At 26.3% G+C, this 14,879-nt stretch overlaps 2 protein-coding genes across 4 annotated transcripts; both read right to left on the bottom strand.

The window, feature by feature from the left end:
* Positions 1 to 323: 323 nt before the first annotated feature.
* Positions 324 to 8,232, bottom strand: LOC141534668 (uncharacterized). Of its 2 annotated transcripts, XM_074254158.1 has the most exons (12): positions 8,061 to 8,232; positions 7,592 to 7,665; positions 7,268 to 7,470; positions 6,055 to 6,125; positions 5,699 to 5,770; positions 4,030 to 4,502; positions 3,220 to 3,376; positions 2,957 to 3,112; positions 2,284 to 2,775; positions 2,074 to 2,209; positions 1,731 to 1,962; positions 324 to 1,461 (listed from the first exon to the last, which is right to left on the bottom strand). In XM_074254158.1, exons 2-12 carry the CDS (start codon positions 7,615 to 7,617, stop codon positions 927 to 929), a joined length of 2,553 nt encoding a protein of 850 aa, XP_074110259.1. In that variant the 5' UTR covers positions 7,618 to 7,665; positions 8,061 to 8,232; the 3' UTR covers positions 324 to 926. The 2 variants fall into 2 exon arrangements, with proteins under 2 accessions (XP_074110259.1, XP_074110269.1); XM_074254168.1 differs by lacking the exon at positions 7,592 to 7,665.
* An 832-nt stretch (positions 8,233 to 9,064) lies between these two features.
* LOC141534721 (protein zer-1 homolog) lies at positions 9,065 to 14,685 on the bottom strand. 2 transcript variants are annotated; one of them, XM_074254268.1, is made up of 10 exons: positions 14,199 to 14,685; positions 13,198 to 14,061; positions 12,492 to 12,780; positions 12,091 to 12,382; positions 11,804 to 12,009; positions 11,495 to 11,666; positions 11,053 to 11,376; positions 10,720 to 10,866; positions 10,394 to 10,646; positions 9,065 to 10,279 (listed from the first exon to the last, which is right to left on the bottom strand). In XM_074254268.1, the coding sequence occupies exons 2-10, from the start codon at positions 13,661 to 13,663 to the stop codon at positions 10,086 to 10,088; spliced, it is 2,343 nt and encodes a 780-aa protein (XP_074110369.1). In that variant the 5' UTR covers positions 13,664 to 14,061; positions 14,199 to 14,685; the 3' UTR covers positions 9,065 to 10,085. The 2 variants fall into 2 exon arrangements, with proteins under 2 accessions (XP_074110369.1, XP_074110359.1); XM_074254258.1 differs by having other exon boundaries at positions 10,720 to 10,869; positions 14,199 to 14,681.
* Between the last annotated feature and the right edge of the window lie 194 nt (positions 14,686 to 14,879).

The raw sequence follows: 14,879 nt of genomic DNA, 5'->3' as shown, positions 1-14,879 counted from the left end.
AGGACTGAACTGAAGTTTGTCAGAATTCTGCAACTTGAAGTTCAATACAAGTTGAAACGATAATCGATATAACACTGAAGTTAGCCGTCAGCTGTCAATTTTAAAAATTTTAATAACAAATCAATTACAGTAAAAAAATGATTCTAAAAATTTTTATTAATTTTAACATGTGAAACTATTTAATTAATTAATTTTTTTTTTAAATAAATTGAGCGCGCGAAATTTAAAAAATATTAAAATTAGCCGAAATTTTTAATTTTTTTTTTATTTATTAAATTATAATGAAAAAATATTTTTGAAAAATTGGAAAAAAAAAAAAACAATTGTATAATGTTGAATTATATTTTATTAATTATAAACATCAATTTATTTTTCCATTTGTTACAATAATGAATAATTACAACAATAAAAAAAAAAATGAATTGTAATATTTTTATTATACGCAATTTTTTTTTTTTTTTTTTTTTAAATAGATACCATAATATAGAGTAAATACGTAATTACATTAATACTATTATTTTTTATATTGTTAATTATTAAATGACACACAGCTACTATAAAAAAATGATTAAACGTAAATATTTTGTACACAAAGTTTTTTTTTCGAGCTATTGAAAAATAATTTTAATAAGAATGTTGACAAGAAAAATACAAATTTTCTAAAATTTATTTGAATATTATTTAAACAGTTTTATTTAAGCAATTATTGCATTTTACAATTACTATATTTAAGAGACGAATGAAATATCTATATACCGCAGCAAAACACTGTTGATTAAGCTTATTATTTGTAAAATTCATGCTTTCCGATATTAACAACCCGCATAATTTTCAAATTATCTTCCGTTAATTTGAATTGATTAGTTTAAAAAATAATAAAATGAAAATTTGTGTAAAAAAAATATAAAATAAAAAATCATACAAAATTAATCCTTAGCAGTTTCGACTTTAACTTTAATTTCATTTTTTTTATTATTATCTTCAGCTTCTTCAGAATTTTTCTCTTTATTATGTTTAGCTTTTTTGTCAGTATTTTTAAACCTGTCATAACGAGCGTCTTCATCGTCACTCGATTTACCGGGTTCGACTTCCCGTAAAATATCTCCTAAATCTTTGTCAACATCATCCCAAAGTTTATCACCGTCATTTTGATAATCATCGTCGTCCTCTTGAGCTTTGTCCTGTTTTGACGGGCTCATGGGACCATCAGCCTCTGATGAGTTTTGATGTTGTTCGCCCTCTTGACAATTACCGGCACTACTTTCGACGGAAGTTTCTGAATTTCCAGACACATTGCTAATGCTGGTGGTTAATGGCTGTGCATTAGTCGGCGAAGCTTTTGCATTTTCCGAAGGGTTCGTTGAATTTGTCACATTATTTGTTGTGGTGGTGATTGAGGTCTGAAGATGAATTCTTTCTGCTTGACGACGTAGCAATTTGTCGTCGTTGTCACGAACATAACTACAATTTTATTATAATTAAAAAAAAAATTAATTTTTCTTATTTTTAAAATTTTATAATAAGAAAAAACAATAAATTTTTTTTGTCAAGCTAAATTTTAAGTAACCACTTGTAAATAATTACTAAATTTTCTACAAGTGTATATTAATTTCTGATACAAAATCTTCTAAAAAATTTTAGTAAATTTTAACGCAGAAAATATAATTTAGCAAATAAAATTAATTATATTAACTTAAATAAATGACAAATATTATTTTTGTGGTATATACCGTTTAAGATGACTTCTAGTTGAACAATGAAAAGCCAAAGCTCTTTCAGAATTTTCATTACGTGTAAGATATACTTTACAAAGATCGCAAAATTGAACTTGAACAGTTTTAATATATTCAACTCCTACTTTAATAGTTTGTTTCTGCTTAGGTTTTTTTTCAGGCTCCGCCGGACTTTCGGTCTCAATTTTTCCTTTTTTCTTTTTATCCATTGCCTCTTCGTCTTCTTCAGCTGTTAATTACAATAAAAAATAATTTAAATGCTTAAATTAATTGCTGAAAAATTTTTATTACTTTACAAATAAAAACAGTAGTAAAAAAAAAATTAAATGAAAATATTAACCATCAACATCTCCAACAGAGTCAAGTGTCATAAAGTTATCAAGATTATGATCTTTGTCATCGTCTTCCATCACGCTGGAATCTCTATCGGCCTCTACGTTGCTTGCGCTTTTTTTCTCATCGACAACACTCTTGCGCTGCAAGTAATAAATAAATTTAATCTTTAATAATATTTATAAAAAAATACTTTAATAAAAAAAATGTTAATTACCTTGATGTGGTCAAGTGAACAAGTATGAGTTTCGAAGAGCATCGGCGACCGGAATTGCATTCTACAAACTCTACAGAAGGGTGTAAGGAACCTCTTAATCTGACGATGTGACTCAGACGCGTGATGTGCGGCCTTCAGTGACCGGTAATTAAGCTTGCAAATTTGACAAAACATCGTCCGCGACGGAAGAGTTCCGCGTGATGCTTCTTGAGCTTCATGTCGGCGCTGTTCCTGACGTTGTAATACTCGCATGCAAGCTAAGCTGGCCTTATGACGAGCTGCAATTCGTCTCATGGCTGTATTGTGTCTTCCGGAATACAAATGCAGTGAGTAGTCTTTGAATGTAATGCTGCGATGAGAACAGTGTGGACAATTTAGTTTGATAAATCGCCTACCACCTTCGCGTGGACTGTTTGGTGTGTCGCCAGGTTCTTTACTTTCTTCTTTTATTTTTACGTCTTTTTGTTCATCACCTTCAGTTTCTTCTTCATTCTAAATTTAAAAATAAAGTTATTTAAAAATTAAAATTAATTCAAAAAAATTAAATTAATTCAAAAATAAATTTTATCAAAAAATAAAATTATATGCAAAGAATTTTTCATCAAGCTACTTTACTCCAAAATTATTTTGGATTAAAAAAAAAAAAAAAAAAAAAAAAAAATACGAAGCTTACCTCAAGTTTATCATGATCCTCTTCTCTTTTAATTTCATCATCTTTTAATTCTTCATGCTCATCATTTTTACGTTCAGATTTTTCTTTCTTACGCTTCTCATCTTTTGATTTATTCTCTTCTTCATTATTGTCTTGTTCATCGTCTGCATGAGGCTCCTTATTAAATAAAAAAAATAATAAATAATATGAAACTAAATTTAGCAGAAATTGTCCGCTTTCAGTATCATGAAATAATTAATAAATAAAAAAAAATATTTTTTTACCTTTTCATCGGCACCCCAACTTTCTTCAGCATCTTTGTCTTCATCATCATCGTCCTCATCGGAATAAGCGTCATTAAGAGCCTTGTCGACTCTATCCTTATCCTTTAAACTGTACCTGGTTCCTGACTCCTTTTTACTTCCGGATATCCTAGTACCACTGCGAAGAACGGCAGACCAATTTCGCATTGAAATAAATTACATCCGATATCATCGTACAATAGTTTATTGTTACTATTTCTTATTTAAAAATTTTTTTACTCACTCCTCCCAATCGATTCAATAATTGCGCTTAAATAGATACACATACATATATATATATATATATATATATATATATATATATATATATATATATATATACTATATTAATATATACGAAGCATTGAGAAATCATTCTTTTCAATGTAACAATACCTTCAGCTTCTAACGCTATTATTTCTTTTTCAATTACTGTTGTGACACATATCAATGCAATACACAACAATTTTTTTACATATTTAATTAGGGAGAATTATCTATTAAATAAATAAATGGAAAATATTCCATGTATATATACATATATATTAAATTAAATAATTAATTTTCTTCGTGATGCATATCATCAATTTTTTTTTTTTTTTAAATAATCATCATCATTATCATTTGTCACTTTGATAATTTTATAATTCTATATAAATAGATTTTATAAAAAATTTTTTTCCCCTCTATAATTGATCCACTTGCTTAGCAATTAAAATGCATAAGCAAGTGTCTTGCCGGTACAATAAACTCATAGATATTTTATTAAATGATTTGCTAATTATAAATTACCTCCTGCGTATTTTAGATGAGGCCAATCGTACCCGTTGAATGTACTCGCGTGATCGCGAACTCAGGAGCTTACGATGGTATTCAAGAGCTGAAGTGAGAGCACATTTACGACTCAAGAGTAACTCTGAACGTGAGCTCCCAGCTCGAAAAGTACCACCTCTTGAACGTGTTGAGATACCACATCCGCGGTAGTTACTACTTTGACGTGACAAACGTCCACCGCCACGATTAGAACTGTTGTAATGCTGAGATGGTGGTGCCATGTCGCTAATACGTGGAGGCGGTGGTGCTGCATAATTTCTGGATGACGAAGAATGACGTTCGTCTGAATGATGATAAGAGGATCCACGTTCACTCTGCCTCTTACCCTCATAAGCAGCTGCTGATGATGATCTCTTATTCTCGTTATAAGCCGTTGAGCTTGATGAACTCCCGTAAGATGGATTGTACCTCTGCGAGCTGCTGCTTTCACCCTGCCAAATTTAAATTCAATTTTCTGCCATCTACCCTCGTTTTTTTTTTTTTATTTTTTTTTATTTATTTATTTTAGAAAATTTTCTCTCAATTTTTCTCATCCACCATCTCTCGATGATGCTCTTTTCTTTCTCTATTTATCAAATATTTTTTTTAATCCATTTTCAATGATCTCTTACGCTCCAGCAACCCGGTTTCAGTCTCTACCTTTAATCAATACCTTCGTTGGATTTTTTTATTTTATTTTATTTTTTTTATTTTTCAATAAAATTAAGGTTTTTTTTGCTTAACGCAGTGTAAACCTTAATTATTTATTTTTATTTATATTTTTAACACTTATCTTATAGTTTTAACTCATGCAGGACTCCCTTTACATTATAAACTAATTTATTTATTAAAGAGACGGATTAAATCCGAAAGAAAATGAAAACTGAAGATTCAGTGGTGTTTTTTTTTTTTTTTATTTATTTATTTTTTTTTTTTTAATTTGTAGAAGACTAGAAATTGGTAGAGGCATAAACGATATAGAAAGATGTTTAGTGCTTATAATTATGCACTATTTAAAACATATTGTGTCACGCGTACTAACATAGTCTCTTCCTAGATGAAAACAATCAAATTTTCATTAAATCCAACTCAACTGTTTTGGCATCGTTTCATCCAACGAAATCAGCTGATTCATATCTGACTAAACAGTCATTTTACTTTTTAGATTTATTATATTCATCATATTATTTGTATCAGTTTGTTAGCTGTTCCACAGCTAAAAGTACGTGCGTTCAAGCGGCCGTCGGCGCATAGCTTGAAAGGAAAGTACGAAAAATATTGAGTCCCTGAGTTGTAAACTATACTAAGTTATGAATTCTCGATACGTTGATTATTGATGAATTTATTTATTATATTTTAATTTTTAAATTAATGTATGTATACTCCCATTCGCCTCGCGTTAAATAAATTTATTAAGTTTTTTTTTTTTAAATTACTACGACTTACTGTTTTGAGGTGAATGGGTTTGCATTAGTGACCAATTTAAATCAATTAAAATATTTTGTATTATAGAATCAATTAAAATATTTTATATTATAGAAAAAAAAAAACAATTACTAAAGACAAGAGCATTTCGATCTATTTTTTCTTCTTCACTATTTTATTATTAATTTCATTATTTATTATTTTTAATAGTTATAGTACATACCTGATAAGAATCATTCCTCACTCGTTTACGGTCACTTGATCTGTGATCATCCCGATTTGAATATGACTCTTGCTGTAAAAATTATTTAACATATTTATTAACAATAAATATTTTTATTTTAATAAATATAAATTAATAATAGTGTAACAAAAAAAAAAAAAAAAAATTACAGAAGACTTTATCAATGTCCTAGCTAACAAACTTGAGAAAATTCAATTGTTTGCGGTAAGTTTAAACTTCAGCTCATTCATAGTTATATCAACAACTATACTTTACATATTATTGATTTACCTACTTCTTAATTATATCATAAATTTGTTTCACTAATAAATCATACAGTTTAAATTTTAACATACCTGTGGGCGTTTGTAATTATTTGAGTGATCACTTCTGCCTCCTCTACTGGAATACTGATCAGAAGATCCACCTATAAAAAATTAAATAAAAAAATTTTAAACTTAAATATAATAATGAAAATTAATTTATCAAAAAAATTAATAATAAATTTTATTTGTAACAAAATTGAAAAACTTCGTGTAATTTTTTTTATTAATTGAATTAGCAATAAAAAAATATTTTTAAAAAATTGCACGCATAATTTTCCTAATTTTTTACAATTTTCTTTTTTACAACTTTTTTGTAATAATTTCATTAATAAAAAAAATTTTTTAAATTGTCATGTACAATTTTTTACGAATAAAATTTTATTTTTTAATTTTTTTTGTAACAATTTTTTCAATAAAAAAAATATAAAAATTTTCAGATGTTTATTAATTTATTTTTTATAATATAATTAAATATAACGAGAAGAAAAAAAAAAAAAAAAAAAGCCATTTGGCAGCCAAAATGGAAGTAGATTTCATTTTATCACTTATTAATCAAAAATACAATTAGATTAAAGTATGATGTATATTGTAATCATTGTAATCAAAGTTTATACAGTTATTATATAAAATTCAATCTCATCGAAACTAGATTTTTACAAAACTAGGTAAAAACAATAACTTTTCGATATTTGGAAATTGTTAATTTTCTATGAAATCTACTAAAACGAGTGCAACAGCAAATTTCATATTTGGTATAGCGGAATAGGACTTAATTTTAAGACTACGCATATGATTTGGTACTCAAATTAAAGCTTATTTAAAGCACTTTCAAATGCAGTTTACAGAGATTCAATAAGTTATTCCATTCAGAAGTTATTCGAGTTAGAAAGTGAAGAAATATGAATTTTATGATTTTGAAAATTTTGAAATCTTGGCATTTCTAAATTACTTGACCGATTAAGCTGCTCATCTTCGAACTTAACTTCAGTATCTATCTATAGAATAAGTATGTTGAGTTTGGTAAAGATCCGTTGTAAATTGGTGACGCTATCGTCGTGACAAGCTGCGTTATATCGTGTATATATATATATATATATATATATTTATATATAAACTTTTGAACCATATGTATTTTCTGACTCAGCTCGTCGAGTTAAGTCGGAATATAGCAAAATTTTTCAAAAGTTCCGTCATGAGAACCAATGCAATAGTTAGATTTCTATGAAATCTACTAAAAACTTACTGGAGTTATATTTATTACTGCGCGAATCATAACTATGAGAAGAGTATTTATTAAATCTGCCACCACGTGATGAATCATAGCCTCCTCGGCGCATATTGCTACCGTTGCTGCTGGTCTCCCAATTACTTCCACCACGTCCTCGGTAAGAACTACTACCACCACCGCCTCCTCGAGAACTGAATCCTCTTCCCCTGGAACTCATACTAAAAAAAGAATAATTAAATTAATATTTACTTACACCAGCTGTCAAAATTTTTTTTTATAAATCAAACATAAATTTTTTTTAAATATTTTTTTGTTTGTTTATAAATTATTACAACAAACCTGTATTTGTTGTATGCATGACTCATAGTTACAGTCAGTGATACAGGTATTGACTTGGTTGATGATTTAAGTGTCTAAGAAAAACAATTATTTTTACTTTTAAGAATTAATGATTCTGAAAATAGCTTAAGCGAACAATTATGGTGATTGTTTTTGCAAATAACAAACTATTTTCATAATATTAAATTATTATTTCAATTTGTTTATTTACTTGAAAAATAAAATTTAATTTTGGACCGTCAGATACAAAATCAATATTTATAAATAATTAAAAAATTAATTTTATTATTTTTTATATTGTTACAAAAATATAGAAACACTATTAAAAAAAAAAAAAAAAAACGAAGAAAGTTATTAATTATTATTGTTACAAAAATCAATCGAACGTACGCTTAGTTTTTGCAAAGCGTTATGAAGCGCAATGTGATGATACAAACAATTAAAATTAATTATTATGAAAAATTATTACCTTACGACAATGTTTTACTTCAAGTAGAATAAAATAGATATTTTTAATCACTTTGTTTTGTTACGGTGGAATTTTTTTAACTCCAAATGGCAAGTACAAAAATTATTATTCGGCAATGACCGAAAGAAAATGTCGGAATTGTAGCGTCTCTGACCCAGTGTGGCCAGATAGTGCTCTTCTCTTACCCCCACTTTGTAGGACACTCTCATCTGGCTATATTGAAAGCGTTACAAAATGGGGGTAAAAAAATCGCACGATCTGGCCACACTGTCTCTGACCAGCAAGGCCAACTGCAACGCCACCTGCTGCATTTTAGATTTAAATATAGAAACGACGAATGCGAACCGCTACTTCCGGTTCGTATATTTGCAGACACGTTCAGTTTTTTGAAAATATTTATGTGAGTATTATATGCCTAAAAAAAATTTTTTTAAAAATGAAAATTAAATTAGCCGACATTTAAAAATTTTTAGTTTTTTTTTTTTTTTTTGAAAAAATTATTACAAAAAAAATTTTCACTTGTAAAAAACTGTAAGTGCAATTTTTTAAAAATATTTTTTTGTTTTATTTTAATTACTAACAAAAAATTAAAAAATTAAAAACATCGGCTAACTTTAGTATTATTTTTAAAAAATGATACTGAAATCAGCTGACATTTTTTTTTTTTTTTTTTTTTTTATAAAAAGGATATTTTTAAAAATTTGACACTTGTAATTTTATGACATTAAAGTTAGCTGTCACTATTATAATTTTTATATTTTTTTTTTAAATAAATTTGTTCCGAAAAATTAATTCTGAAAAATTGCATTTTTTACTTTTTTAATTTTCTAAATGTCAATTTTTTTTTGCAATAATTTATTTATTAAAAAATTTTTTTAATTAATTATAATAATTGCATTATTATAAAATTTTAAAATAATCTCTGCCAACTTCATTGTCATATTTTTTTTCCTAATTATTGAATTTAGAATTTTATCGCAATTATCAATAAATATTTCATAGAATATTTTTAATATATTTATTATTATTATTTTCCTTTTTAATAATAATGATGTTACAATGAAAGCAGTGTAGGATGCGAAATATACGAAATAAAAATATAATTGATATACAAAAAGATACAAACCTAAACGACAATTATTTAATACTCATTTATTAATTCTATGTACAATTAATATTGAATTTATAGTTTATTTTTAATCATCATTTATTTTATTCCTCACACACAATTTCGCATCTGATTATTGTATTTTTATCCGACAATTATCTACACGAATTACTAAATAATTTTAAGAATTGCAATAACAACATATGATTTATTTTTTTACGAATATTATTCAATAATCATAGTAATAATAATAATAATAATAATAATAATAATAATAATAATAATAATAATAATAATAATAATAATAATAATAATAATAATAATAGTTAAAATAATTATATTTGTAACATAATTATTCAAAGCATTGAACGCCCATGTAACAATAAAATAATAATTATAATTTATCTGCAGAAGTAAATTACGTACAAGAATATTGTTATATTTTTTGACAATTGCGCTGAAGAATTTTTCTTTTATTTTTTTTTTAATTATACCAAAGCTATTTTACCAATAGCAAGTATCCAATCCTGTTCATTAAATTATACTATTTACAGTAAAAAAAAAAAAAAAAATAAAAAAACAATAAATTTAAAATAATTAACAAAAACTGGTAAATCATAATTTTAATAATTATTTGTATGATTAATCTTACTTTTGTGTCAATAATGAATTTATATTAACGGCATAGATATTAAATAAATATCAGTAGGTAGTACACCATCCAACAGTTGATGAGCGATAATTATTTTGATTATAAAATAATGAAGAAAAAAATTTCCAACCTAATATTTTACCAAAAATAATAACTATTTGATTTAAGAAAAAAATAACTTAAAATTTTAGTTTTTTTTTTTTTTTAATGGAATTTTTTTCTCAAGTCTTTTTTTTTTTTTTTTTTTTTTTTTTTAAACACATCATTAATCATCGAGACTGTACTCGGATGATGATTGAAGGGTTTCTTGTTGGTCTCCATGGATTTTATTGGGCCCGCAATTGATAATTACTGACAAAGCAAGATCCTTGATACGATTATAAGGTCTGTCGTCGTCTAATAATTTTTTAAGTTTATCTATTCCTCCTTCTGATTCCACCAAAGAACAATACTTGGTAGCTAGAATAAAAAATTAAAATCAGTATATAAAAAAAATAAATTATCTGTAAAAAAAAAAGAAAGTACCGTGCAATTTAACAAAAGTTACTAGTTAAATAATAATTTGATACTTACGATAAACTTGAGTTAAATTAGCAAGAGCCCATACTGCCCAATGTTGGCACTGTGGTGTGTGATAAACATCTAATAAACGTAGCAACGGTAAAAATGATCTATAATTAATATTGCGCTGAGACGATAAATTCCAACGTTCAATAGCTTCAACCATCCGCTCGAGAACTTCATTTCTTGTGGGTTGATCTATTGTCCATGCCTCTACACCATCAGACGCCATGTGAGCTAGAATTCCGGTTGCATTATATGAAACCTAAATTTATAATAATTAATTATTTTTTTTTTTGTTAAGAAAAATAAAATATAAATTAAATTATTTTAATTACCTCGATTCCATCACGATCGTACTCTAATAAATTAGAAAAGACTGATACGTATTGCTGTTGCATTAAATGGGGGCGAAGGTAATCAACTTCAGCAACATTGCCTAATAAACCCATCATGTTTCGTAGTAACTCTTCTTTAGATGGATACTTCTATAACAAATACAAAGCGTTATACAAAATATTTCCCTAAACATTTTGTAACTATACGATTAAAAAAAAAAAATTGAATTAACTTTATTTTGTACATTAAATTAATTAAATAAAAAAAAAAAATTGCACTTAAAGTAATAAAATATTTACACAAAGTTTAATGTAAATATTTAAAATACAAACCTCAACACATTTCAAAAAAAGTCTCATTCCCTGCTCATCCAAAAATCTCTGGCAATTAATCGGCGTCTCGTCAGTCATATTCCACATAGTAGACCAAGCGACCTCGAGAACGTCATCATGTAATTCACACTCAACTCTGTATCGAACCAATTCAAGCATTGTCTCAACGCATCCTAAGTTTCCTAATAAACGTTTTTTCTTTCCCTCCACCTGGCATGCCAGTGAGTTTAATAAATAAATTCCAATTCGTTGTACAAAACCTTCTGACTCCGCGTGTCTTGTAGAATGTAATAAAACTTTAACAAGTGTTTCGTAATTCCACATCTAAAAAATTTTTCATTTATTTTAGCGATTTTAAATGTCTATAGTTTGTTAAATGAGATAAGAAGAATTATTGAATAATAATAATCGTCATAGCAAAATTTTTTGGCTCATAACTTACAACATCTTGTGGTATACGAAACTGGCAAAGGGCCAAACAGCCGTTGCGCATCATTGTCTCTTCATCTTTGTGAGCATTCATACCAGCAAGAAGTGCACCTATTATTCTTCTCTTCATTTTTGAGACAATTACACTCTTTTCTTTTGTTTTTACGATATAAAATAATGTTGCGCTGTAAAAAGAATAATTAAATAATTTTCAAATATTTTTAATACAATTTAATAAAAAAATTTCAATAAATATTTTTTTTTCTCGTTTTTCTTTAATTAATATTATTTAATTTTATATATTTTTTTTTATGTATTGTACCTTCCCGATATTTGTATATGACGTTCATTAAGATGTTTCTCCATAGCTTCAAGAACGATATAAAGAGCCTGATCCATACGTTCGCAACTTTCATATCTAAATACATGATACAAATCATTTAAAACTTTTTGCAATAAATCCTGTTTGTTGTCCATGCATACACGAGCTGCTATGAGTATTTGTTCATCGTTAGCATTTCCAGCAATCTGTAATTTAATTTTCAAATAAATATGCTCAGTAATTTTTTTAATTAATTATTTTTTTTTTTTAACAATTAGCAGACTAACGATTTTAGCAGGGATGTCATATCTTCTACACGCTTCCCCATGAGTACCATAAAGACCTAAAAATTGTAATGGATTGTTCACACGACAAGCTAGACCTTGAATATCACACATTGCGTAGACTTTTGTAGAATTGGATATCAATGGACGTTCGGCTACTCCACGTCCTGCTAAATTTGTACCGCCAATATCCAGTGACGTTAAATTAGGTAAACCTTCAACTAAGTCTGATAAAACTTGATTAGGTTTGTGAAAGAATGCATTTTTGTGGTTTGCGTGTGATATATCGAGATGCCTAAAATAAATAAAATATTTTGTAATAATTTTTTCAATAAAAAAATTAAAAAAAATTTTTAAATGTCGGCTAACTTAATTTTCATAAAATAATAAATTATTTTTACTACCTTAATTTTTTTAATTGTATAACATTGGCAACAAAAGCATTCGGATTCTCATTTACTTTGACATTATAAAGACACAATGATACTAAATTTGGAGTTGATGATACAAATTCAAAGTTACCAATGTTGACGGCATTTGATAAATCTAAATGAGTCAAATTAGATAAACCAGATAATAATATAACATAATGCTCAGGAGCTATTTGAACGTGTTCCAATGCCAGATGCTTCAAATTCGGTGCATTAAATAGGTATCCGCGCTTGCAATAATTTATTGGCGATGGATCTATAACTGCAACACAATAAATAATTAACATTTATTTGTATTAGGTCTAAGAATTACAAAATTTCAAAAAACCAAATCAGGATATAGGAGACAAAATCAGATATATTTTGTCTCCTGTCAGAATATCAGATGAAAAAATAATTATGTAAATTGTAAATTGGAATAAATAAAAAAAAGTCCATAAATTTATTTTATGAAAATTTTTTTTAACAAATAAATTATAGCAAAAAAAAATTTTTTTAAGTTAAAAATCCAATTTTTTAAAAATGATTTTTGTAACTAATTTTTTTTTGTTAAATAAAATTTAAAAATTCTCTAATAACTGCTAACTTTAATCTCATATTTATTTGATCTACTATATCCTGATTTGTTTCTTTTAAATAATTAATTTAAAAAAAAAAAAAAAAAAAAAAAATTACTCACCACCTGTAAGATCAGTTGGGTAGATTTGCGGACAAGAACGAAATGATAAACTCTGTAAATGTTTTGAATTATTATTTATAAATTCAATAGACGATTTAGTAAGATCACAACAATCATTGAATGACAAATGCAATAATTGATGATTAGCAAGAACCGCAACAGATGTATCCAAGATATTGCTGTGATTTATTTTGACATTTTTTAATCTTGTTGCGGTAGTATCAGCAAATATATTGACAAATCCATCATCAATACGCGCTGTGCTGTCACATTTTTGAGCAAATTCAATGATTTTATCACAAATTTCACTTGGTAGTACAAGTCCACATATCAATGTACGATAACCACGTTTATCAACAGTAGAAATAATATCTAAATTATTACAAATTGTTTTGAAACATAATTCAGCTAAACTTTCTGGTCCTACATATTGTTTAGAATTAAAAATACTCTCAAAATGCGCCATATTAATTAATTATTTTTTTTAACTATTATTATTATAAATAAATAACCTTATTATTATTTATTTAAATGGGCATTTACACTTTATCCACTTAATCCACTGATTGAAAATAAAATATTAATTTTAAAATGTTTTTCAATTAACACAACTTTACACAACTGTCAAATGTGTCAAACGCATCAGCTGTGAAGGTTCTAGCATCATTATTATACTTTTAAAAAACCCATACTAAAATGGATTACACTTGTGATAACATAATCGAATATTTAACAGCTTTATTTTAATTAATTATTCTTTTTAAATAATTATCAGCATAATATAATATACTCGAGTCTTCTGTCAATGTCTCAGATCCATTTTGTCAATGAACCACCAGTCCATTTTTCAATTCTTACAATTACCTATTTATTTTTATAATTAATCCATATATATATATATATATATATATATATATATATATATATATATATATATATATATATATATATATATATATATGTATATCAGTACATATATTTATTTAATTATTATGACGTACTAAATGGACTTTTTTGTGTTATTCTTGTCAAATAAAATATTTTTTATGGATGAAACTGTTTTCTATTCACAAATTCCTGAGTATACATCACTAAATGCTTGTGAAACAACATACGCAATTTTTATTGCGATAAATTACACTTATTAAATCACTATGTTGACTTTCGTAGTTGCTTGATTTTAAGAAAATTTTTTTATCCGATTATTTATTTTTTTTTATAAATTAACACCACGTTTATCTGGATGATTATTTTTAATTAATTTTATTTTACGTGTAATTAACGATTTAGTTTTGTAGATGGTTGTTTTTTATGGATCAAGTTAACGTTAGAATATGTGACGTCATTTAATGACTCACAGATGGAATAACACTTATTACTTGAGTTTATATACTGACTGTTTTCTGATAATTTGAGTGTCTTTGAGAAAATCAATATCGTGTGATTTATTTTTTTTATCGTTTGTAAGATTATTTATTTATTATTTAAAAGAAAATTTTATAGTTTTTTGTGCGTCAACAGATTTTTCTGGAAATCACAAGTAACTTTCTTGGACTTGTGCGCATGCGTTCAATTTTACTAACGCGCTAATATTCAAAAATTATTTTAAAATTGTTAATCAATTAATATTTTAATTTTAAAATATATTTACCTTAATGATTTTTTTTTACTGAAAAAATGAT

This window comes from Cotesia typhae, unplaced genomic scaffold (assembly GCF_013202065.1).
Source record: "Cotesia typhae breed Kobodo isofemale line unplaced genomic scaffold, CoteBio_Ctyphae contig_123, whole genome shotgun sequence".
NCBI classification, from domain to species: domain Eukaryota; kingdom Metazoa; phylum Arthropoda; class Insecta; order Hymenoptera; family Braconidae; genus Cotesia; species Cotesia typhae.
The sequence above is the reverse complement of the archived record's forward strand: the minus strand, read 5'-3'. Positions and strand labels throughout refer to the sequence as shown.

Coding starts and splice junctions, on each gene's coding strand:
- LOC141534668 (XM_074254158.1), bottom strand. CDS start 7,617: ATGAGTCATGCATACAACAAATACAG. Junction 5,771..6,054: donor ATAATTACAAACGCCCACAG/GTATGTTAAAAT, acceptor TAATTTTTACAG/CAAGAGTCATATTCAAATCG. Junction 3,113..3,219: donor GTTGGGGTGCCGATGAAAAG/GTAAAAAAATAT, acceptor TTATTTAATAAG/GAGCCTCATGCAGACGATGA.
- LOC141534721 (XM_074254258.1), bottom strand. CDS start 13,663: ATGGCGCATTTTGAGAGTATTTTTAATTCTAAACAATATGTAGGACCA. Junction 11,377..11,494: donor TTCGTATACCACAAGATGTT/GTAAGTTATGAG, acceptor AAAATTTTTTAG/ATGTGGAATTACGAAACACT. Junction 10,647..10,719: donor ACGATCGTGATGGAATCGAG/GTAATTAAAATA, acceptor TTATAAATTTAG/GTTTCATATAATGCAACCGG.